Source organism: Cryptotermes secundus, unplaced genomic scaffold, assembly GCF_002891405.2.
Source record: "Cryptotermes secundus unplaced genomic scaffold, Csec_1.0 scaffold159, whole genome shotgun sequence".
Taxonomy (NCBI): domain Eukaryota; kingdom Metazoa; phylum Arthropoda; class Insecta; order Blattodea; family Kalotermitidae; genus Cryptotermes; species Cryptotermes secundus.
Window position 1 is genome coordinate 1,669,777 of NW_019725416.1, and position 25,298 is coordinate 1,695,074.

The 25,298-nt window shown below is 36.0% G+C and overlaps 1 protein-coding gene across 6 annotated transcripts in view; it reads right to left on the reverse strand.

The window, feature by feature from the left end:
- The window catches only part of LOC111863316 (papilin), a 343,489-nt gene that overhangs the window by 27,595 nt on the left and 290,596 nt on the right, over nt 1-25,298 (reverse strand). For 3 of the 6 annotated variants that reach the window (XM_033751010.1, XM_023849524.2, XM_023849521.2), the window contains 15 exons: nt 22,866-23,007; nt 21,541-21,659; nt 19,434-20,664; nt 17,436-17,612; nt 16,450-16,657; nt 15,954-16,129; nt 14,973-15,146; nt 13,864-14,037; nt 12,095-12,319; nt 11,015-11,194; nt 9,297-9,473; nt 8,567-8,743; nt 7,023-7,202; nt 3,983-4,174; nt 1,071-1,241 (listed from right to left, as the gene is read on the reverse strand). In XM_033751010.1, the coding sequence (XP_033606901.1) occupies nt 1,071-1,241; nt 3,983-4,174; nt 7,023-7,202; nt 8,567-8,743; nt 9,297-9,473; nt 11,015-11,194; nt 12,095-12,319; nt 13,864-14,037; nt 14,973-15,146; nt 15,954-16,129; nt 16,450-16,657; nt 17,436-17,612; nt 19,434-20,664; nt 21,541-21,659; nt 22,866-23,007 (3,703 nt within the window). The remainder of the gene's footprint in view (nt 1-1,070; nt 1,242-3,982; nt 4,175-7,022; nt 7,203-8,566; nt 8,744-9,296; nt 9,474-11,014; nt 11,195-12,094; nt 12,320-13,863; nt 14,038-14,972; nt 15,147-15,953; nt 16,130-16,449; nt 16,658-17,435; nt 17,613-19,433; nt 20,665-21,540; nt 21,660-22,865; nt 23,008-25,298) is intronic. The other 3 variants (XM_023849522.2, XM_023849523.2, XM_023849525.2) reach the window with 3 other exon arrangements.

The window sequence follows — 25,298 nt, forward strand, 5'->3', positions numbered from 1 at the left end:
CTTTAAGTTTTTAGACAACAGGTGAGAAGACAAAAGATGATTAACTCAAAAGTAACAAGCATTCCCTGAATTTTATCTTCTTTTAATTCAATGCTGAATGCACTTTTCTTACCTTACTGTCATCCTCAGCTATGTTAATTCTGTCCAATTACATTCTGACAAGACCACCTCCTAACTAACATTTAATGCATATTCTGTGTTTTCTTTATGGTATTTATTTTTGACCCATTAAATTAATGTCATCAACTCAGACAAGAAATTTATGTATCCCATTCAATTCAAATTCTTCATGATTCTCTTGGATGTGCCTAATAACATATTCAAAAGCAAAGTTGACAAGCGCTCGTGATAAGGCATCTCCTTGTTTCAGACAATTGTTGATAGGAATGCAGTAGACAAATGTTTACCTACAGATATTTTATTACAGGTCTCATTTGAGCACATTTTAATATACCATATATTATTAAAATTTACTGTTGTTTATATCATATTTCAGATTGTTGAATTTGCTATTTATTCACTTCAGTGTATGAATTTGTTATTTTACAACACTTTTAGTTTTCTGCATGAAGTAACATTAAAAAAATCCTACAACTGTTTTATCAGATCATCATTTCCTGAATTAACATACACTCAGTTATTACTCTATATCCATAGATGTAAATGACGCAAATAATAACCTTCATTACATTTCAAAGAGACATGCTATTGATTATTTTTATAAATCCCTCTTTTTAATGCCAATTATTCTTACTAATTCATTCAAGCAAGCTGATTACAATAATCTTACCATATAAAATTACTACTAAGCCACTCACTGGCACTAGTGACATACATAAACAGCAATAGTATGGTAAAAGAGTACAGCATAACAAAAATGTTCTATGCTTGAAGTGAAGGAGAAGTAAGATGGTCTGTGCATAATTTCATATTACAGCATTTTTTCTATATTCATGAACTAAATACTGTAGTAGTGAAATAGTTTCATGTCTGCCTGCCAAATCAAGAAATGGGATGGCATCCTGCTCCACTTCAGGCACCAAAGAGCAGCAGAACCTGAGAAAACTCACCCACTTTGGGAGGGCAATCAGCTTCACATGCTTTCTGAGTCTCAAACCTATTATCATTTCCTTCACAGCCACTGTAATAGAATGGCATGCACTTGTTTTCTGAAGCATCGAAGAACCATCGAGGTAGGCGTTCTGTACAATTTCCCTGATCCCTTGGTAATGCACAGTAATCTGCCAGTATGCAACAGTACAATCAACCATCTATAACAATATTAACTAAAGGACATGCAGAGAATTAAAAACACCACAGGACATGCAGAGGTAGGATAACAATACATGGAAATGTTGAAGTGTGAAGGTCCCTGCTATACCTAAGACCCAGAACCTATATGAAATTAACAAGTTAACCATATGATCGCCACTTCATAGTATTTTTATGACTGTGTTACTACAAAAATTGTAATTTCCACAGAATTTTCTAAGTATGTAGCACCTCACTTATTATTCAGTATTTTGAGGGACACTGTCATTTCAATCCCCTGCATGGAGCGAGAAGTGACTTCAAAATGTCAAATCACTAGGTGCATGTCACAAACTCAGATTTAGCAATTTATTCTATTCAACTATTACATTTAGGTAAGAAGCATTTTAATAGTCAGTACATTGTACTGCTTTATTTTTTACTATTTCCACATCCTATGAAATTGTTTTCTGTATGGATTTATGGAAAATGAATGAATGAAATACTGTCTACTTGAAAGTTGAAAACGCTTTCATAATGATAAGATATTCCTGCAAACATCTTAATTAAATGTGTTGGTTCCTGGGATTCTGTGAATAATTTGTGAAGTTCTTTTCATATGTATAAATGAATATGATCTATTATTTTATAAATGTATACTGTCCTATATTTCTAGGATTCTTTCAGCTGTATGATATTTTTGTACACAGGAGATATAGCTTGATTCTGATAAAAATTTAGTATTACAGAAGCATGCGTACAATTAAACCAGCGTACTTTATCGGCTCCGGTCTTATTTCAACAAGGGATTTCCAGAAGGGCTGAGGGTTTGAGACAGGACAGTCAATATCTCTAACTTAATAGCCTTCCACAAAAGTTGCCACATTACTCCAACATGCTCCCTTAATATGCAAATATAAAGTAATACAAATTAGACACACAATTAAAATGCAGTATTATTATAAGGCATATAACAAATATTTTAAAGTGACTTGTCATATTTATATTACAGTACCTAACTAGAATTAAAGTTGTTCATGATAACCGAACTGTGTCCATTATCTCATGCTGCCCTGACGACACTAAAACACATGCTTATATTTACTTGTCAAACAGTGACTGCACTAAATACACTGAAATACAAATATAATTATATTCAATAACTGAATAAAGTACATAATTTTAACACTCATTTCAAAATGACATATATAATTTTTGCTATATATTTTTGTGATTGCTGTATTTGAAATTTAAAATCAGGCCACTTTGTAGAACAGCAATTGTGACCAAGTGTTCTGTATAGTGAGAACACTACACATATATTTACAAAACACACTGATCCATGTGACAGTTCTCTTCCATTCACTGGTAGATAAATTAGCAACACAAAGAAAATTTATGATACTATAATATGTAGGAGAATCAAAAGAGAAGACCCAAACCAAGAGATTGAACATCTATCATCTCTTAACGTGGTTACAACATGTAATCATAACATATAAAGCACTGGATCACTACCCAAAGGCAGAAACATTAGCAGAATAACTCTGAGGATGAGAGATCACAGCAGCCCATCAATACCAAGAGCTAAAACAGGAAAGAAAGTGCCAGATATATACATAAAATTTACTGCATAAAATATTAGTAGTTAGGAAACTGATATGTGAATGGACCCAAACTGTAATCATTTGCAAAGGATTTATATACATAATACAACAGATGGAAAAAATAGAATGAAGCAACCTATGAACAACGGTGATCTATGTCACTTTAAATATGTACAGGAAAAGAGTAAAATCCTGAAGCATCTGATTACGAAAACTGTGCACAACGTAGCAGAAAAAGGAATTATTAGGAGCCGTACTTCATATTGCTTCTGCCTTCTACAAATTTAATCACATCACCAGTATTTCCTGCAAAACTTGGATTAAATTTATCAAAATATGACATCTAAAATAAATTTTGATCCAACTTATCTTGTCTTGATTTATATGTCCACTGACTGTATAAGCTTTTTCTATGATATTATACAAGCATTTGCTAAGAATGGATCATAAAATAAAAAAACACCTTCCAATTAGGATAGTTAGATTTATATGGAACTGCATCCCAAAATATACTGCTACATAATTCAGGACCAAAGTGGTGTACCAGATGCATACAGAAATATGCAAGTTTCAATCAGGCATAAAATACAGCTATTACGAAGTTTTCATGTATGTGTTCAGGAATGACTGAGAACATTATTTTATGGTTTTTACAACCTTTAGTATTGCTGTGTCAATGACAAACGTAACACAACATTGAATATGACAAGATGATTACCATAAATGGTGAGCAGATAAGGACCTGCCTTATTTCAAGGTACTATCCTGAAAGCTGTTTGGAGAGGCTGAGGAAAACTGCATATTGCAGTAACCCAGCTGACACTGAAACTTCCTATCTTCTAAATACAAGTAACTGACTTACAGTTCATGAATAATGGCCAAATAATATGTTTGACACCATGTGAAACAGAAACACAGGCAATGTCATTACAAGCTTCATAATATTCTGTACAGCCACCTAATAATTACATAAGAACAAAAAACACCATTTCATGCACAGCTCCTAAGTGAGTCTACAGATTCAGATATTTATACAAAATGATTTGCAAGTACTACAGAGATTCTGGTACCAACAGCCGGTCAAACACCCATTGAAGAACAGAAGACAGTGACACAATGAATACCTCTGAAACTTGCATGACTTGAAATGTGGCATTTGTTCTTGCACTCCACCTCAGTTTTGAACCTGTTTCCATTGCCTTGACAACCCCCATACATAAATTGTTTGCAAACTTTCTCTGTGGCATCATAGTACCAGCGAAGAATAGCACCTGGGCAAGGACCCATGTCCTTGGGAAGAGCACAATTATCCATTACTGCTGAAACAAAGTATGTGGTGAAGAGGAAAACAAAAACTGGCATAATGTTGACTACTCTGTCCTTTATGACATTTTGTTACAAACATAACCTAACTTCATATGGAAAGAGGTTATACTCTTGCTTTGACATTTTCACAGTGAAAATTAGAATTTTTACCTATTAGCTTCGGTATATCTGTCTGTAGATTCGGTATGCCTGTCTGTCTGTCTGTCTTGTCTGTCCACATGTATCAACTTCAGAACGACTGACAAATTTTCAATAAATTTAATGATGAAATGTTTACTAAAATTTATTGACATATTCCAATTCTGGTTAAAAGTGGACAACAGTAATAAGCATTTACATGGGGATGTACATATTTTACATCCTGAGTTTAAGCTGCTGAATCTCTACTGTAGTGAATAATGTTTTGAACAGAAATGGCAGAGAAAGTTGAATGCACAATTTATACCCAATGCCCTTTCCAAAATTATCATCACTTTTAAACAACAACAGAAACAAAAGAGGGGATTTTGAAGCTGTGCTATCTCATCTAACTTAAGAGGTGATGGACTGATTCTGACAAAATTTTACACTGGAGGAACTTGCTCAACTGAACTAACTGTTTTATACTATTTGCAACATAGTCTCAAAATTTAGCATTCAAAAATCTAAAGGCAATAACAGAGCAAACATACCAGAATTGTTCAAGTGTGTGTAGATTTCCTCACTTGCCCTGTTTGATAAAACAACAGTGAGATGAACCTATCAAAAGAAATTATGAGGAACATAATAATACTAATATTAATACCATATGATGAAGATGAAGATGATGATGATGATGAAAACAGTGATAATGATGAGATGGTGATGACAGTTGTGGTTGTAATGATTATGGTTATGATTATGATTATCAACAACAACTACAGCACTGACACTATCACTGTAGTAATGCTAGTGCTGTATCAAATAGTATTACTTTATTGTAAGCAATGACTAAACTATCTGAAGAATTATATTATAACCATCATTATCAAAACAAAAATGCTGTCATAACAATAAATGCATTATTATTATTATTTCTATTATTTATTAGTGGAAGGATGATGAAAATAAAGCTACCAAATAATCCCATACATGATATAGGAGTGATATATTTCCATTGCAGATCCTATTAAGAGAAATCTTTCTTACGATGTTTCTGGAAAGAAAGCCTGAAATATGAACTGAAATTAGATTTTATTCATTTAAAGTCATGCGAGTCCTCTAGGTTGAGGAGCATTCTGTATTTAAATAACAAAGAAATAACTTATTTGTCAAATTTTAAATTTGTAGGCATACATATCACAGGAAACTTAAGCTGGGGCACTCATATAAAATACCTTTGTCAAAAATTGAACAAAGCTTTTTATTTGATTAAATCCTTACATGTCTCAGTAAGTATACCTGTACTAAGAAATGTTTATTTTGCAAAATTTGAATCTATACTAAAAATATGGTATTATATTTGGAGGGGAGTACATTTTCTAAATGACAGTAATGCAGTATTTTAAATACAGAAAAAGAGGGCTAAGACTTATTATTAAAGGAGTTAAAAACAAGGTGTCTTGAAAAAGTTTGGTGATTTTAAGAGTTTAATTATAACTTCATTATATATATATATATTTTTTGATATCTTGTGGTTTATAAAAAAGAATAAGATCTATTTCACTCAATATTCCATTATTCATAAGTAAAACATAAGAGGGAAACAGGATTTGTATGTCCAATTATGCAACACTGCTCATTGTAAAAAAGTGTAATTAATATGGGAGTAAAAATGCAAAACAACTTACCCTCTGAATTATGAATAATAGGAAATTTAATGTTTTTAAAAATAAATTGAAAATTTTTTATTATAGAACTGTTTTTCTTCTCTATAAGTGTTTTTCATTAAAAATGATAGATGGTAGTTTGGTAATATGAGTTAGTTTCATATGATATTAAAGTATATAGACAGTCTTTGGACTGCTATCTTCACTAAATGTATGATGCTTTGTTTTACATGGCTGACTTGTGTTTTTGGTGGTTTAAGTATACTGTTGCTTTATACTGAATTGCTGGCAGTTGTCATCCATGGTTGGTAAGCTATAACAAGGGGATATTGATCAAAAAGGGACTGTATTGTACATTTTCTTGTATATTGTTTTGTACATTCTGTAAGAGTTGTTGACATATAATGTTTGGTTGTTTCAACTGACTTGTCCAATTGTGACCGTGTAACAGTTATGGATGTTAAATAAATTAACAATTATCAAACATCACAGATAAGGAATAATACCAGAATATGGTAACCAAAGGTGTCAGTGAGCCACCATACCCAGCTCAAATAATATAACATTATTACGCAAGGGCAGCACAGATAAGGAGTATGAGAAATAAATATTAATGGTACAGAAACTAAAATATAAGTAACTTAAGTACCTAACCTAAAAGACATTAGAGGAAGTGTCAACTGTATGGGATCTAAAATACTGGTAACTTAATAACATAATACATACTAACACAAATTCTTACATGCCACAAGATTATCATTTAACAGTCAATCAGTGCATCATGTTAAGCAGTACAGAGACAGATACTGATAAATATAACACAGAGCGTATACCAGAGAGCACATCAAAGTTTCCCTTCCAGAATACAGCAGAAGGAAATGGTTGTCTGTTGGGTAATAGTATTGGATAGCAGTACTGGCTGTAGAGACTTCTGTTGGCCACTAGTAGTGGTGACCATGTTCTGCACTTAAGCTGCCAAACATAGAACAACACTGCACAGCTTCCTGTTCTATTCCATACCATGAAAGTTACTGAGCATTTCAATACTTACCTCGACTTCTGCCAGGTTGCAAACATTGATGTTGACATGCTGATTCAGTGTGGAAATTATTTCTATTGCCATGGCAGCCACCGTAAGTAAACGCCTGACACATGCGCAAATCTTGGTCATAATACCAGCGAGAGAAGTTGCCTCGGCAAGGTCCTTCAGCTTTGGGCTGATCGCATACATCTGGGACACACATAATGCTTCAATGATTCTTCAACTAATGCTTAACCATAACGTTTTCTTAGGATAAAATGTATATCACATAGAACCATCAATGTTATATTTCTTCTTTATCATTTCCAGAACTTTCTGTTTGCAAAAATTAAATGATACATATGGAAGTAATACGATAAAATTCAAAGTAAGAAGAAAATTACACAAACGATTTTTCCACAATACTGCAATGGAGAAAGTTAAGCTAAAAGGTTCACAGATGAGATCTACAAAGCCAGCAAGAATTAAAACTCGAACAGAAATAATAAATCATTAAAATAGAGATGGTAGGAATGATTAAAATAGACACATGCTTTGAAATGTTTTTTAATATTCATAAAACAGATCACATTTTGGGAATACTTGCTATCATTCATTCAGACCCTTTAAACTTCAGTCACTTATCTAAAAACCTAAAGATTAAAATGTACAGAATTACATTTTTATCTTTTATTTCACAAGGATGTGACACTTTGCTTCTCACCTAATGAAAGAACATACATTGAGGGTGTTTGAGCACAGGATGCTCAGATGAATATTCTGAACTAGGAAACATGAAATTACAGTAGCATGGACAAAACAAAACAATAGCAAGCTTCAAAATTTGTATTGTGCACCAAACATTATTAAGGTAATCAAATGAAGATCTAGACATAAACTGGAGAATATTAAACAAGACTTAAGAGACATAAAGTATAACGGTGTGGACTGGTTTGGACTGAATGAACCAATAGTGTCTTCTGGTAGACCCTTCTGAACACAATGATGAACATTCAAGCTCCATAAAAACAAACAAAACAAACTCCATGATTTTAGTTCACAAGCGAATTATACCGACAGAGCAACTGCCGCTTGTCAGCGAAATTAGTGCCAACTTTTGCGGATAGAAGGTGTCATGTGGTCAGTGGAATGAATCCCAACGGCCGCTAATCTCAATTTTCTAGACCAGAGCCGCTATTTCCTTGAAATAGCTCTTCAATTTTCATCACGAGGCTGAATGGACCCCAATCCAGACCATTCCAATCTGGTAGCGCTCGGAATGGAACTAAGACCTCTGGATCTGTAGCCAGGAACTCTGACCACTAGACCACAGAGGCGGTTTCAAGCTCCATAAAAAGAATGACATTTCTTGATTAGCTCATGAATTGCTCATGTTTCAATTAAAGAGCTTAAGATTACAAACTCAGCAACTGTATACAGAAATAATTTTCAGATGTACAGAACTGAATTCTGTAATCATAAACTGTATTTATTTAATAGATACTGTCATTGATAATGAACCAATGTTCTTATAGTACTGTCACAACTAATACTGATGCTGTAAGGAAACTTACCCAATGTGTCTGGAATTACACAGACATCTTGGCATTCTTCTCTTGTTTCAAACCTATTGTTGTTGCCTAGACAACCACCATAGATGAACTGACCACACTGTTTTCTCTCTGTGTCATAATACCAATGTGGATAATAGCCCTCACAAGGGCCTTCAATCTTTGGCAGGAAGCAGGCATCTAGAATTATAAATAAATATTACCTTAGGTGCATATTCTGTGTATATGCAGCTCAATATTGAAACTAATTTTTATACACCCATGATTCCATGTATCCCTAAAATGACAACTTTTGTGTGATAGTCAACATCAGCTAAACCCGTCAAACCTTATGATAATCTTGTACCACTGATGTCAAGTGGATACTCTTACACATACTAAATACTTGTAGTCTATATTATCAATCAGCATTGGTTACAGTATATGAAATACTAGTTACAACATGAAACACAAACAACACTTCAAAATAACAATCTTATAATTGTTATTTATCAACCTAATACACAAAAATGATATAGGTGATGTTATTGCATCAAATAAATTGAAAAAAAATTTATGATAAAAATTACTAATCATTTTTGATATTTTAAAAACATGGGAGATTAATTATATATCTTTAAATTATGAGAAAACTGCTGTGCTACAGAATCACAGTTAAAATACACTTTTTAAAACTACTGAAAACAGTGTTCAAATATTGTTCGCTGTTAAGAGCTAATTACATGGCACTCACCCCTGCCTGGAGGCTCCACACACTTTCCTTTGCATTCTTCCTGACTTGAAAATCTGTTATCATTTCCTTCACAACCTCCATACCAGAAACGAGAGCAACCTCCATATTCCATGTCAAAGAACCATTTCACTTTGAAATCTCGACAGGAGCCTCGATCTTTATCTTGCCTGCATGCCTCTGAGGATGTTACAACAAGACATTTACTACACAAACAGAAATTCCTCATAAATATTGTCACGTGTAGGGTGGTACGCATGACAGAAATGACGCAGTACACAGTCCTGAACCCGACAGAAACACTATGAATTTTTTCAGCTGAAGTGTAACTGCAATACAAATTCAGGCATACCTCCTAATAAAACCTTTCATTGCCATCTTCCATCCTATTTATAACTACTACCAACTCTGTTAATATACATTCCAACATAGTAAGCTTTGGTCTTTTACATATGGATTATTCCACCTACATTACAACCTTCCATTGCAGCCGCTGATCTCATTAAATATGTGTACTCTTCAATTTGAAGTTTTCCTTACATAATGTTCACCTTATATGGCCACAGCCTAATTATTTTACTGTTTACATCCTCCATTTAAACTTTTCCTCATTTAGCATTCAAAATAATGTAAGAAGAGTGAATATGCTGTGAATGGCATCAGATCTGGTCAAAATGCCACATTTGTTATGCCATGAACTTCCTGTATGATAGAAATGCCACGGTTCACATCTTTTAACCTAGTGTGGCACTAAAAGTGTGTGGCTGGGAAACTCAAATAACACATACAGGAGAAAATAAGATTATTCTTGTACTTAGCATCGCTCCATGTCAATATGGTGGGAACACAGAATTCTAAATCTCTAGAAGATGAAGGTGCACAGGCAGCTACATGCTTTCACAAATCTTACACCACAAGAAAGTGTCCTTGATAAGCAATGATTTAATTTTAACCCTTTAAAGCAGTTCCCCATACCCACTGTATGTTAATCACAACCCTGCAGTTGAAGTGGTTGTATGTGTACAAATAGGTTGCCTGCAGCATGTCAAAGATTTATTTACAGCTGCTCTCTGTTGAGATATATTAAAGCTACATGAATTCCAACATGGTCTATGGATCATGACATTTCTATTTACTGTTTTACCAGAGAATTTCTATACATAGACAGAAGTTTTCATTATAAAACAGCAGTTTTATACTTGTCAGTAAACAAACATGGCTACTTACTTTAGTTCTGTACATGCTTCCCATTAGCCAGCATGCAAAAGAGTGTAAAAATGATAAAGACTGTAATATTGTTAATTTTTCCAAACACTTTCTTCAATTCTATTGGCTAGTTTATAAAGTATGAGAAATTTTGTACAGCATGTGAACAGGATGATACACAGCAATTTAAATACTGCTTGACAGCATAGTGTGATGGAGGGGTTAATCTTTATACATTTTATGTACTCATGACAGCAAAATATTTCCTCTGTATAATATCTGACATAAAGGCCTGATCGAAAACTGTTCTGCACCATCAAAACCCACACTATTCAGTAACATAATTTATTAGTGCTTTAGATTTCTCTAAGAAATATTAGGCGAGGTTTTATATGAAATTATCAAGAACGAGATTACAAGAACATTAAAAAGTCTAGTTTTATTACCCATTTCAAGAATATGTACTCTCTCTACTATTACTTACATAACAATACAGTTACATACTATTAACTTACCTCCAGCCATGACTGGCACTTCCTTACATCCTTCAAATTTCTCTCCTTGAGCTTCTGTTTCACCATCTGGGCAGCAACCATATTTAGAAGCCTCACAACCACATCCATCCTTATTGGGGCCTCTGGCAGGAGTCCTGTCATCCAAGCAGCAACCAAACTCCGTGTTCTCACAGCCACAACCTGATATTGTAATACTTTTAAGTTAATGAGATACAGAAAACTAAGTATATGTTGCAGTCTTGTCACCAGAATGTAGGGTAAAATCATGACATAAAGACAGCTAACAGATGTTTTGAAAATGTGCACAGTTCAAATATTTCAGCATGACAAAAACAAACCAAAATTTGATTCAAGTGGAAATTAAGAGGAGACTGAATTTTGGTAATGTTTGCTACCATTTAGCCCAGAACCTTTTGTCTTCCCATCTGCTGTCTAAAAACATAACAAATTAGAATACACAAAATTATAATTCTGCCTGTGGTTCTGTATGGGTGCAAAAATTTGTCTCTGACATTAAGGGAGGAACATAGACAGAGGATGTTTGAGAATAAGGTACTGAGGAGAACATTTGGACCAAAGAAAGATGAAGTGATGGGAGGCCGAAGAAAACTGCAAAATGTGGAGCTTCATAACTTGTACCCTCCGCCGATTATAATTAGAATGATCACGTCAAGGAGAATGAGATGGACTGAACATGTAGCATGAATGGGGCGAAGATGAATGCATATAGGATATTGGTGGGAAAGGCAGAAGGAAAGAGACCAAGAGGAAGATGAAGGCATAGGTGAGTGGATAATATTAAAATGAATCTTAGAGATAAGATGGGGTGGTATGGACTGGATTGATCTGGCTCAGGACAGGGACAAGGGGAGGGCTGTTGTGAACACGGTAATGAACACCTGGGTTCCATAAATTGCTGGGAAGTTCTTGAGTAGCCGCACAATTGGAAGCTTCTCAAGAAGGGCTGAGCTACATGAAGTGAGTTAGTTCAGTAACATCTGTCTTAAATATTAACTGGAGCATTTTTACGGTTAATTTCATGCATAATATTTATGAAAGGCTATTGAAATTTGGACAAACCTTGATTGTAGGGACCTCTAGCAATAGTTACACCATCAGGACAGCAACCAAACTGATATGTGTAGCATGGACAACCTTGGAATTCAGGTCCAGCTGCAGGAGTGTAACGGTTTGGACAACAACCATATTTGGTGTATTGGCATCCACAGCCTTCTGCATCTGGACCACGGGCAGCTGTTGCATTGTCTGGACAACAGCCATAAGCACTGTACTGACAGCCACAACCTATAAGAAAACCAGTCTTATAATTTGTACAATGACTGATTCTTAATAACAGTGACTACTGCCATTACGTAGGACTTCACCTAACTATTCTCACTTTAGGAGAATGATAAGGAAATTTCAGGCTGAATTTCGCCATATGATGACAGGATTATGTAAATATTTTCTTTTAAGTTATATATGAACAAATTTTAAATATCCAAATAATAGCACAATGAATTGTGCTAGTATCCAGTTACAATTTAGACCCTGGATTTAAACAAATATTTATCCTTACTTATAATTCCCCTTATCTCTTTTGAACATCATAATAAAACTTTGGGATCTACAAAAAGATGGGAAATTTCTTGAGTATTTGAGCACAGCTTCTTAACAATAACTCTGATCAATGGGATTAGGTGGTTGATTTCTCATGTTCATTTATCATTCAGTTATATACAATTCTCACCTACACAACAGACTATTCGAAAGTTTTCACACTTCTATAATCATTCACTTTGTGATCTGTATTTAATTAACTGACTGTTGAACGAATAAAGATTAGCATGTCTTCTGTACTGCTTCTAGGAATGAAATTATATTTTAATTATTTCCAGTCTTCCTCCCCCATCATGTCCTAGATTACTGTCTCTTATTTTGGAGAAGAAATTACTAATAACATAGTTATCGATGCTTCATTTTGCAATTATATATGGTGAGATGTTACCCATCAAAATTGGGAATTGTAGTAGTTATTGTTATATTTTTAAAATTCTTAGTGATGTTGTAGGGCGAGCATAGTTTTTGTTTTTAGTCTGATACATTCTAGGATTGTGGAGCTTTTGACAATGATGTATTTGGTGAGTTGACTTGTTCAAGTGTTGCAGTTGTAACAGTATGAATGCAAAATAAATATGAAATCAAAATGTAACGTTATAAAAATGCTATAAAAATGTTTTACATGTGTAGGAATCTAAATTACTTTAACTAATCTTGTTCTATATAAAAATGAACCCTTTCTTATTAAAAACAAATGTGAATTCAAAGTGAACTTCCAAACAGAGTAATTTTTCTTTGTATATGTTTATTTTACTGATTACATTTTACGTTAAACCATTTTTCTTACTTTGCCTTCCTAACCTGAAAAAAAAGGTAAAACTATCCCTATAACAGGTCATAGAGGCCCACAGGGTTGAGACATCAAGGCTCCCACATTTTCTAGACAATCAGCTCAAAGATGGGAGTGAGGCTGTCAGCCTTATGTGTGGGCTGCCCTTAATCTCCAGGAAGATTCCAGGTACTGATTTCTGTTAGAGGCTGAGTCGACCCCAGGACCAAAATGTGGCTGGAAAGTTTAGGTCAACTGAAAAATCCAATAACCTTATTGTGAACTGAACTACACTACTGCATACCCCTTTCCTAACTGGAAAGGAAGTCAGAACTCAAAATGCCAAACTGAATATGAAGCTGAACATTACGAATTCCTTAATAGCAAAACTGGAAAAATGCACATCTTGACATTTGGTATCAAAGCACTTTTATTACAATGAAAGAATATGTATGATTACCTTCCAAATTAGGTCCTTGGGCAGGGAGAATATTATCAGGACAGCATCCATATCGAGTCGTGAGGCAGCAACCTGCCTGATTGGGTCCATGAGCTGGGGTGATGCGATCACTACAGCAACCAAATTGCTCATCCTCACATGGCATGCGACACCCTTCATATCGTGGACCCAAAGCTAATAAAACACATAGTGTGGTGCAAACTACAGCGTACATGTGTTCAAAGAATGGCAAACATGCTTTTCATTTGTGAGGTGCAATTTTGACTACAAAGACTGTCAGCTGTGGGTATATATAGGTACGTAAACAAAGAAGCTTTCACTAGTCATTCCAAAATAGAAATGAAAGAAAACAGAGGAAATTTGTCTTCTGCTGCAGTGCCTCACTTTTTAATTAGCATGAAAAAATCTTAACTAAAAATGAAATGATTACTTACAAGTAATGTAGTTTTGGGGTCATAATGACTGACCCACGTTTTGCCACTTGTTATGAATCTTTAAAATTTTCCTTTGATTTCTACTTTTTCAAGAAAATCAGAAGTCACAGGAAAGTAATTTCCTTTCTCGTCCTGTGTCAACTGTCATGACCAAGAAATGCTTCATTCTGAATTCTTCATTGAAATGGTCTAATCATGTTCTATGATAAATGCCTATTTCTCCACCAATTTCACAGTAGTCCTATTGTTTCACACTAAATCAAGCATCAAAGCTACTGACCCAACCACTCTACTGGTCAAAGGGCATGCAGTATTCTGGCTGGAAACTCATGACCACATATCAGAGGTGGCACAAATCGCTCCAAAACCAGAATTCTTGGTGAATCAGGTGACTGTCAGATAACCAAATTTACATTAACTGTTCCATAGGTGTAACTATACTACACACACTATAAGCATTAATTTAGTAATTCATATACACTATAAACTATAATAGACAGACAACCTGCTACTGAAAGCCTGTCCTTCGTGCATGATAACTTTGCAGGCTTTGAGTTTATTTGAATGAGATTTTATTCTATTAAAATGCCCATGGCCAATGAAGAAATTCATTTCTACAAATTTTGCTCTGAATGTGTGTATGCAGATAGCAGTTTCAATATATTGGTCACATACCTGGAGAAACCCCATCTGGACAACACCCAAAGTATGATGCAGTACAATTTTCAACATTGATAACACCACATCCTTCAAAGTTAGGTCCAGCAGCAACTCTTCTCCCATCTGGGCAGCAACCGTGAGTTGCATTTGAACAATCCACCTCTTCTACTGTGGGAGGTTCACCAGAACCTGAGGTACACAACCAACACTACCAGTTACATCTCGTCATTACAGATGTGAGAAGTAGCATAACACGAATGTAACATGTAAAATATGATATATGTCTGTGCTAGATAGTTATCACAAGAGCATGTGTGAATATGTCTGCCTACACACACTTTAGGTAGCAGCAGAGAAACTTTCACTGTTTCATTTTATCAGATTTAGACTGGAAGCATCATCAATGCAATACACTGGGGTTATTGTCCAGAATAAAAACATGAACACTGACATTTTCTTTTTTCTTTAAAATGGCAAAAGGAATGAGGATCCTCATAAATTTATGGTAAATAATTATAATGACATACAAAACTTATTTTGACCTCTATGACCCAATTTCAGCTATTCTGCATTAAAATGCAGCATGTTGTGATGTCTAACCAGTTTATACATCTCCATCATATAGGATCACCCTCTAGAAGTAAAATTAACTATTATTCAAATGTAATTTAAAGAGTATGGTTCATTCTGTGTTTTGAATGCTCAGAAAGAAGGAGATTTTAAATTTCTAAAGCTCTACAAAATATAAAGCTTTGCTGGAATAATTATATATGCTGAATGATATTTTAGAGAACTGATGTGTTAAATCTGTCCATTATAAGCTGTGTAAGTTATGGTTCAGGTCTTTAGTAGTGAATTATAAAACCTACTTAACTTCTGAGACTACAGTAAATAATGTCTCAGACATTATTTCAGCCTGAGGCATATATCACACGATAAATGGTAACATAACTCAACATCTGCTGGTATACGGTATAATAAGAGATTACATCCAACCTTCAAGATCTTCACATCCTGATAACTCTGGACCTGTCGCTGCTCTTACACCATCTGGACAACAACCATATTTTGTTGCATTACATGTGTCACAATCAGCAGAGCCTTCACACTCAAAACACCCCATGCCACTGTCTCCCGCCGCTGCAGTAATTCCATCTGGGCAGCATCCAAATCTATCATATCAAACACAAAATCTGTAAGCTTGATGACTGTAGTTATCAATATTTATCAGCACATGGTAAAATAACAAATCACCTTCAGAGGGCGCTAGGTTTAATCTGTAGTTGGACTTTGGTGCATATTTATCTAAGTATAAGCCAGACTTGCTGTAGCTGTTGTAGTTAGTTTTCAAGAATGTGAAAATTACAATATTTCCAACATAACAAGTCTCCAGAGCAGTTGAACTGTGTTTCAGTGTTTCAGGTCTCTCATTAATAAGCTGAAAGATTTAATAAACACGATTTTTTAATTAATTAATTGATTAATTACTGACTCTGTATCCTTGCAGTCGACAGGCAATTCTTCGCAGCCCTCATTGTCATTCCCTTCTGCTATGCTAATGCCATCTGGACAGCAGCCAAATAAGGTCTCTTCACAATAAGTTGGAGGGCAGCCTTCTTTCTTTCGGCCTTTAGCAGGAGATACACCATCAGGACAGCAACCATATTCAGTCTCCTCACAAGTTTTTGGTTGAGGACAACCTGAAAACACCATGTTTTGTCACTTGTTTGATTCCTACTTTAGTTAATTATGTTTTATAAACTGTATATCATTAAATGAGATTCCAATTCTAGATTTCCTGTAGGATATTCAGAGGCAATAAACTCTGAATCAGTCATCTCCCATTCTTATAGATCCAGATTCAATGCCTTATCAACTCATGAAAAACTGATGACGATACTATGATGGCAAAGCATGAAGCCTTTGCTCATGTTAAAGCTCAAGGATAGAAATATAATTAAGACACTCAAGAATCAAACCAGGTCCCTCCTGAATATAAGTAACATGATCCACCATTAGCCATTTCATATGCTGCATGCTACAATTACAAGCACTTAAATTATATACACGCATAAATACACAAGAATCGCCTTCATCTCTCGAATTCAAGCAATAATATAAATTCAAGGTAAAGGTAAAGCTGTTCCTGTTACAGACCAGGGAGGCCCATAGGGTTGTGAGAAATCAAGGCTCACACATTTTCTAGACATTGCCCTCATAGATGGCGGTGAGATTGTCATCCCTACACGCTGGCCACTCTTTACCCCCCAGGAAGATTCCTGAGAGGCTGAGTCAAACCCAGGGCCACAGCATGGCTGGAAGGATTAGATCAATTAAAAAATCCAGTGACCTCATTGGGAATTAACCCTGCAACCTTACCGCTTGTAGCATAGTCCAATTTCCTGATTTATAAATTCATGGTATTGAATATAAAACTGATAACCTAAATGTGCTCAGTTCTTGGCGACACTCACACACCTTTGCTGAATGGACCTTCTGCAACAGTGCTACCATCAGGACAACAGCCAAATTTAGTGTCTTCACATTTGATAGCCTCTGGTTTAGGCTTCTTCTTCTTCCTTTTGCACTTTTTCACTTTCTGTTCCTTGGTGATTGCCACTTCAATAGGACTTGGAGAGGTCCCTTCAGTATCTTCTGTGAATCATTTAAAAAATTAATTATATATTACAAGCCACTGTTCATCTCAAATCCAGATTTTGGAAGGATACATGCTGCTGTCCTACTGTGGACTGTTGTGAAGCACACACGCCAGCCTACTTCAATGTGACACCCATGATACATACAATTCTGGGTTCTCAAATGTCATGTTGTGTATTATTTTAGAATTTAATTGAAATTAAATATCACTGTTAGCCTACACCTCTGTCTTGAGGAGGAGAACTAAACTTATAATACTATCACAGTGTGTGATCGTGTGTGTCACCTTCCCTGTAAAATGTGGAAACAACAGCCTGCTTTTCACAAACCTTGGTATAAATGTTATGCTGCTGTGAACTGTCCCAACCTCATACATTTTACTTTCATACAATAATAGCATGGTTGAAACCCAAACTTGTAACACAGAAGAGACATAGAACAACTTACATATAGGATCTGAATTGATGTACAGCAATAGGTCCTCAAAATATATGAAACTTCTGTCAAGGTAATACTTTTGTTGAAAGTAAACCAGAATGGCCCTGTGATATTTTAATTGGGCTTTGACTGTGATAACTAAGTGAACACTAGAGTTAGGAATATGATATATTTTTATGAATACCGATGAATACTTTACTGGCATAAAAGTGTTCAACAATCTGCCACAAAGTATTAAAAACTTGGGCAATGATACTAAAAAGTTTAAATCAGAGTTAAAGAATTATCTANTTGGGCTCTTAGTTTGACTGTGATAACTAAGTGAACACTAGACTTAGGAATATGATATATTTTTATGAATACCGATGATAAATATACAAAAAACTGTGTAAGAAAGTCAACAATTATGAATATGGTAACAGAATTCGTTTTACTGTTGGATCATAAACTTGTATTACCTAAGTATAACACTAACAACACAGGACTTGTATGACTGCAAATGTGTGCATCAGGAAAACAGGCTTTATGAGTTCCTCTCAGAACTTTATGTTATTCTTTCAAGCTGTGATAAGTGGTAAAAATTTATAAATGACAAAGATAAAAGACTGGGCAAAAACAGGAGCAACTGAAAGTTTTCCATTCATTGAACCTTCCACTTGTTGAAATGATGGTGGAAGAAGATCAGGATCTGCTGGTTACTTTGACCGGCACGTATGCGTACGCAGCACTTCCTTACATTACTTGTATCATGCACAATATGTACTATATATGAAATAATCAACATGATGATAATTTCAGACCTATGATAAAGTTATACAAAGAGCACAAAAACTCCATACACTTCGAAGGACTGAAGCAGGTACCTTTGAAAATTCTGACCAAATAAGAAAGAAATGTGAGAACATGTTAAGCCTAGAAGTTAGCTACTTCCTTTGCAGTCAATGTTCCTTATGCAGTTTTTCCACTGTAAAATAGAACAAAGGAGTTGTGGGATAAATTTTGAAAGTATTTGACAAGCATGATGAAGAAAAAAAAGTGATTATATCAAGCTTCACACCTGCAATTACTGATCTGTTCATGAAAGTATTTAATTACTGAAGCATGATTTATTTCTAGATTCAACTGCAGATACCTCCACATGGGAAAAGCTTTCAAACAGTCTGATAAGTGTAAGATTTGAGGTTTTCACGGCAGTGACTACGAAGAAAGCAGTCTTCTGGGATGTGGCGCCATGTAGATGTGGTGTTAACTGACCTTTCAGAGGAATGTATCAACTCCATCTTCAGTCTGATAAGTGTTCTGCATAGGAGATGACCACACATCTTGGATTAAAAAGTCCTGATCTGCTAATCTGTTTCTATTTATTGGATCATGTCTTACCTTCTGATTCTAATGTCGTTCCTCCTGATAACTCTGTAGGAGTGTACTCCTCTGTAGTTGTTACTTCAGTAGTGCTTATTAATGAAGTATACTGTGTAGTACTTGTGTACTCTTCTGACACTGACTCTGAAGTACTTCTAGTCTCTTCTCTCTCTGATGATGATGATATTGATGTTGCAACACTAGCTGTCTCTTCCATGATCTCTGTGGTACTTCCAAAACTTGATACAGAGGAATCTGTTGTAAATAAGGAGCTTTCTGTTGCTTCCGTACTAGAACTAACTGTGGATTCTGTTGAGGAAAGGGGACTCTCTGATGTGCTTTCTGTAGATTCTGATTCAGTGGTAGATAATAAGTCTGTAACAGCACTAGTATATTTAATGTCCCCTGAACCATTCTCTTCTATCGCATTTGGGTCAACTTCTCCGCCAATATCAGGATGCGTAAAATCAGTACTTCCCATACCTGAACCAGTAAACACACTTGTTATATCAGTGTCCACATCCAAACCAGTGGTCATGCCTGAACCTTCATCTCCTGACCCTGTTTCTAGGGTGATGTCAGAAGAAGTGCTAATACTAGAAACAGAACTTGATACTGTTTCTGAGGTGGAATCTGTGGATTCAGTAGTCTCATCTGAATTATGTGAACTAGAAAAATCAGAGGAGCTTGTCTCAGATGAAGAATCTGTACTGCTTGATGCTTCACTACCAGTAGAAAATTCTGATGAACTTCCAACATCTGTAGGATCTGAGTTATGCAGTGAACTAGCAGTGGATGCATCTAGGCTTGCACTAGATGAAGTACTGCCACTGCTATCACTATTAGAAGGAACTGAATCTGTAGAACTGTAGACATTTGAGCTCAGTGTTACACCAGAACTATCAGAAGCTCTGAAAAATGTGCTCTCATGATCAGAGGATACACCAGTTGAATCACTGAGCATAACATCGTCAGATACGCTTGCAGCATCAGAACTGGAACCACTGAATGAAGAGATTGCTTCTTGAATGGATGATGGACTGGTGGCAAATGATTCTGAGGAACTAGTGCTGCTACCAGAGATGCCAGACTCTGTACTAACAGATGAGAAGTCACTACTGGATGTCAAAGGAGACACTTCTGTGGTGACACCTGATGATGCAGTATCAGATGGAACAACTTCTGATGAAAAGATGTCCAGTTCACCTGAACCTTCAGAATCTGTGGCACCAGACACTGGAGTCACACCCTGCCAACAAAAATGCATTTAAATTTTCTGTATACAAGAAGACCGCACTAAAGACACACATACAACAGAAAACAACACACAAAACTGTGAGATCTGCAAAAAATAATACAATAACGGAGTTCTAGATATGTGACACAACAACAACAAAAAAAAAGACGAGCCGGAGAGCACGGAAGACAAGCGGACAGTACAGTGGTCACCTCACCAATCAAAAGTTTGCCTGATGATGGCCCATGTGTGGCCGAAGCATGTTGCAAATTAGAAGAACATATGATATAAATTAAAGACATTCTAAAGTATTTAACAGTCACTTTTAGTGTAAATGATATACATGTAGTGTCTTAATGACATGTTATAACATTTAATAACACTTTAAAGTATAAAAGCTACACTTTTAGCAAAGAACATGTTTTAGGTGTCTTTTATGTTATTTATTTTAAATATCACTGTTGCATTATTGACGATGTACATATAATTGAATAACTCCTCGATTTAAAATCTTGCTGCTAGCCCCCACAGATCTACAGGATTTAAAATCCTCTATTGCCAGACAACAAAAGTTAATATTAAAATCCCCCCCACCCCAAGAAAAATCTATTTTTGTTTACACATACATATATGGTGCAGAATGGTTATATATACTATGGAAGAATCAAGTTATAATTATAGAATTCTCTTGACAGTGGTTATAAAGAGTATTATCTTCTGGGATACGAAGCCATATAGTCTGTTGGAAGTCAACCAGTGTTTCAGAATAACATATGGCCTCCATGTTCAGGGTCAAATAAGCCAAGCAAGATACCAGTGTGAAATGCTGGTTGACTTTCAGCGGACTACATGGCATCATATCTCAGAAGATAGTACTCTTAAACTTACTGATTCGTCTAGTCCCAGTGTTGTGTCCATGGTGATAACAGTCCCATCTGTCTCTTCTTCACATTCTTCCTCTTCTTCCTCACTCACAATATGTGCTGGCTCCATGGGCATGATCTGATCTGGAAAAGTAAATAATCCTCTAAAGTGATACATTCATACTTGTACAGGTATATGTAACAACCAGTTACTCTCTAGTTTGATATTAAAATTCTTCTATAAACTTGGTGGGAACTGAGAATAATTTTATGTCAACAGTTTGTCATATACTGAAGAAAGACACGGAAATCTATCAAGACGGTCCAGCAGGCTCTATAATTAAAACACCAGAGTAAGCTGCTGACATAGATAGGTAAATGTAAAGCTATCCCTATAACAGGCTGTGGAGGCCCATAGCTTTGTGAGATGTCGAGGATCCCACATTTTATAGACAATCAGCTCACAGATGGCGGTGAAGTTGTCAGCCTTACGTGCCGGTCACCCTTTACCCCCTGGTACTCATTTCTGTTAGAGGCTGAGTTGATTCCAGGGCCAAAATGTAGCTGGATGGATTAGATAAATTTAAGAAAGCTGCCGCATCAGGATTTGATCTCGTGACCTTCCGGCTTGTAGCATAGTGCCTCAACCAAATATGCTACCGCATGCCCCAAACTGCTGACATTCTTCAGGTTAAATACAAGTCCACAACTGTCACTTTTTAAACTTACACAGATCCACTGCTACAGGATTACAATTCTGTTGCATCAGATTTTTATGTTGAAACTGTCAACAGATCACACACTAGTCTGCAGAGTGAATAATGATAAAAGCATTATGCAGATATTCTGACATGTACAGTGTGGGCTAGTGTAAAGTATCCCCAAAGATAATAGTCCTAGGACAGTACACGCATAGACGTGACATTTTCCTGTGTCATAGAGTCTTTGCTCCCTTATGACTGCTATTGTGCTAAGTGGCTATGAAAGTACTATGGATATGTCTTTACAGTAAAAATACTGTGTGCCATTTCAGAACATGGAATCATTAGTGCAGACTTGTTTTGAAGATAATTACATTCTTATTACACAACACTTAACAAAAACATAACTCAAAGATTGTCTCTGAGAATAAAAAAGAATTACTTTTGTGCAAAAAATCCAATATTTATTTGCCAGAAGAAGAATGGAAAGGAGCAATAATTTTTTCCTTAACATAACAAGAACCTTATTATCAGGCATTAACAGTCTGTGTGACAGACAAGCAACAGAAATCATACCCACAAAAACAACATGTTTAAACCAGCCACAGACAACCACTATGAATGCATTGTGTGGTAAAAAATCACTCACCTTTACTACAGGGATGATTATTGCAGGATTCAGAAGAGAAGTGAATTAGACTAGGGTCACAGTTGTTGGCATCAACAGTTTTGTTTTCAATGAAGCACAGAACTTTCCGAGACATAACTCCTCCTCCACATGGTTTTGAACACTGGTCAATAATGATACACACATTTAATTTAACATAAAAAACATGAACATTAATTGCAACTATGAATGCTTCACATATAAATAAATATAACATTACAAACTATCAACCATAATCAATCTAGCATTTCAGTAATTAAATGTCCCAGGTCCAAATTTTGTGATAAAACAATTATATTCTAGGGACAAAGTTGCTCGCGTCCATGACATTCTTTAAGTCATACGTGTCCCCTGGGTAGTGCAAAATGAGCAGCAAACCTTCCCAAACAAAGCAAGAACTTGGGTGCTCTCTACTGGGAAGCAAGAAGCAAAATGGGTTAAATGATCCCAAATGCAGCCACTGGAAACCAAAAATTATATTCTTTAGTGCAGCCTGAAGAGATGTAAGCAACATGGAAACTGGTTTCCCTGTGCAAATTTTGCCAGGCCTGAAAATTTGATGCAATGACACCAGGAGTGAATAAACTCCCATTTTAGCACCCCTTCAACAACACTCTGATACATCTAAGTGTAAGAAAATATATATTCGTTCATTATTCATTATTGGAGGGGGTGGGTTTCCCCATGCACCGCAACCAGTTGTTGATCTCTTGTACGTCCCACTTTGATATTCTACTAGTCGCCATACCCTTCTGATACTGGTGCTTGCTATCAGCCCCGTTCAGCCAGCGAGTTTGGCCCCTCTACTGGCAGTGGTACCCGATACTTCCCCCATCTACCGGAGGCATTGGAAACTACTTGGGCGGGAAACTTTTTACCTAATTTTGCTCAGAGGTCTCCTAGAGACATGAGGATCTTCTACGTGCCGTAAATCTATGACACGGGACCCACGGCTTAAAGTCCCTCCAGGAGGACTTGTTCCCTGAATTTCTCCGCCCTTAAAAATTCCACGACCTCCACTGGGTTTGAACCTGCGTACCTTGAGTCATGAGGTGGGAACGTTACCCCTAGACTACAGAGGCTGCTAACAAAATATGTAAGCTGCATTGCACCCTAGGTAACATGATAATTTAGGACAGCATACACTCTATATCCCAGCCAGTAAAGACACAGACCCTAAGGCTAAGATAAATCTAATATCCTATCATAATTCTAGCAAGGCTTCAACCAGTGTTTTGGTTGACAGGGGCAGCACTGGAGAGCTGAATAAAGATACAAGTTTTATAAGGTAGTGCACATCATGTCACAGAGGACCTGGCTTAATTCAGCTGACCTTAATGCCAATTACCTTAAAATTTTGACATGTCTGAGTTGTAGGCTGAAGGTCTACACCACTAAAACAAATCCCATGAAAGCTGTTGATAGACAGAATCAATTATTTACATCTGTGTTAACACATGAACTTGCTGAGGGGAGTCCAGACTTATAGATTATCAGATTATACAGGGAAACAGCATTGTCAAACTACTAGATGTGTAACAATGAAAAGTAACCAGCATCTATTAATTGTGAATGCGAACAAAGAATGATTATTGTTTTATCTGCAAGCTGTAATATTCGCATGAATCTGTTAACCTGCCTCACACCTCACTGATGACCTGTTTCTAGGTTTCATAACCATCTCCACCATTCTTCCATCCAGAAACCCATTCTGGTTCTGACAACTAGAGTTATCTTGCAAAATGACTGATGGAACCTCACATTCTCAATTAAGACAAATACTGTTTTTTTTATTGCTAGTGGGGTGGGACTAAGTCCCTTGTACTGCGGCCACTTCTGGCCTATTGTACCTACTGATAGGTGAAGGTGATTGTGGAGCAATTGGTGGAATGAAGACTGGCAGGGGAAACCGAAGTACTCGGAGAAAACCTGCCCCAGCGCCACTTTGTCCACCCCAAATCCCACTTGACCAGACCTGGGATTGAACCCGGACTGCCACGGTGGGAAGCTAGTGACTAACCTCTTGAGCTATGGTGAGGTCTAAACATCTTGCCTTTAGGGAAGTTATCTGTGGTAGATACATATGAGGGGGTACCCAAAAGAAACCGAACTTATTTTTTTTTAAACTTATTTATTCAACAATGTTATATTTTAGCGTCCTGTTGCACTGATTTAAGTTCATGATTTGTTTATTCCGTCTTGCAGTGCATACACTTATCTATCTTCTTCTCTCACTTTCACTACATGTTTCGGCATAAGAATGCCATCTTCAGGTGCTACTCAATTCACGTCAAACTAGTACATTGTATGCCTTGTCTTCACTTTAAAATAACTAAAATATATGTCCATCATATATATTGACAAATGTCAATCGTAAAAATATTAAAACTGTTCAGGGTTCCCGATCGCTACGTC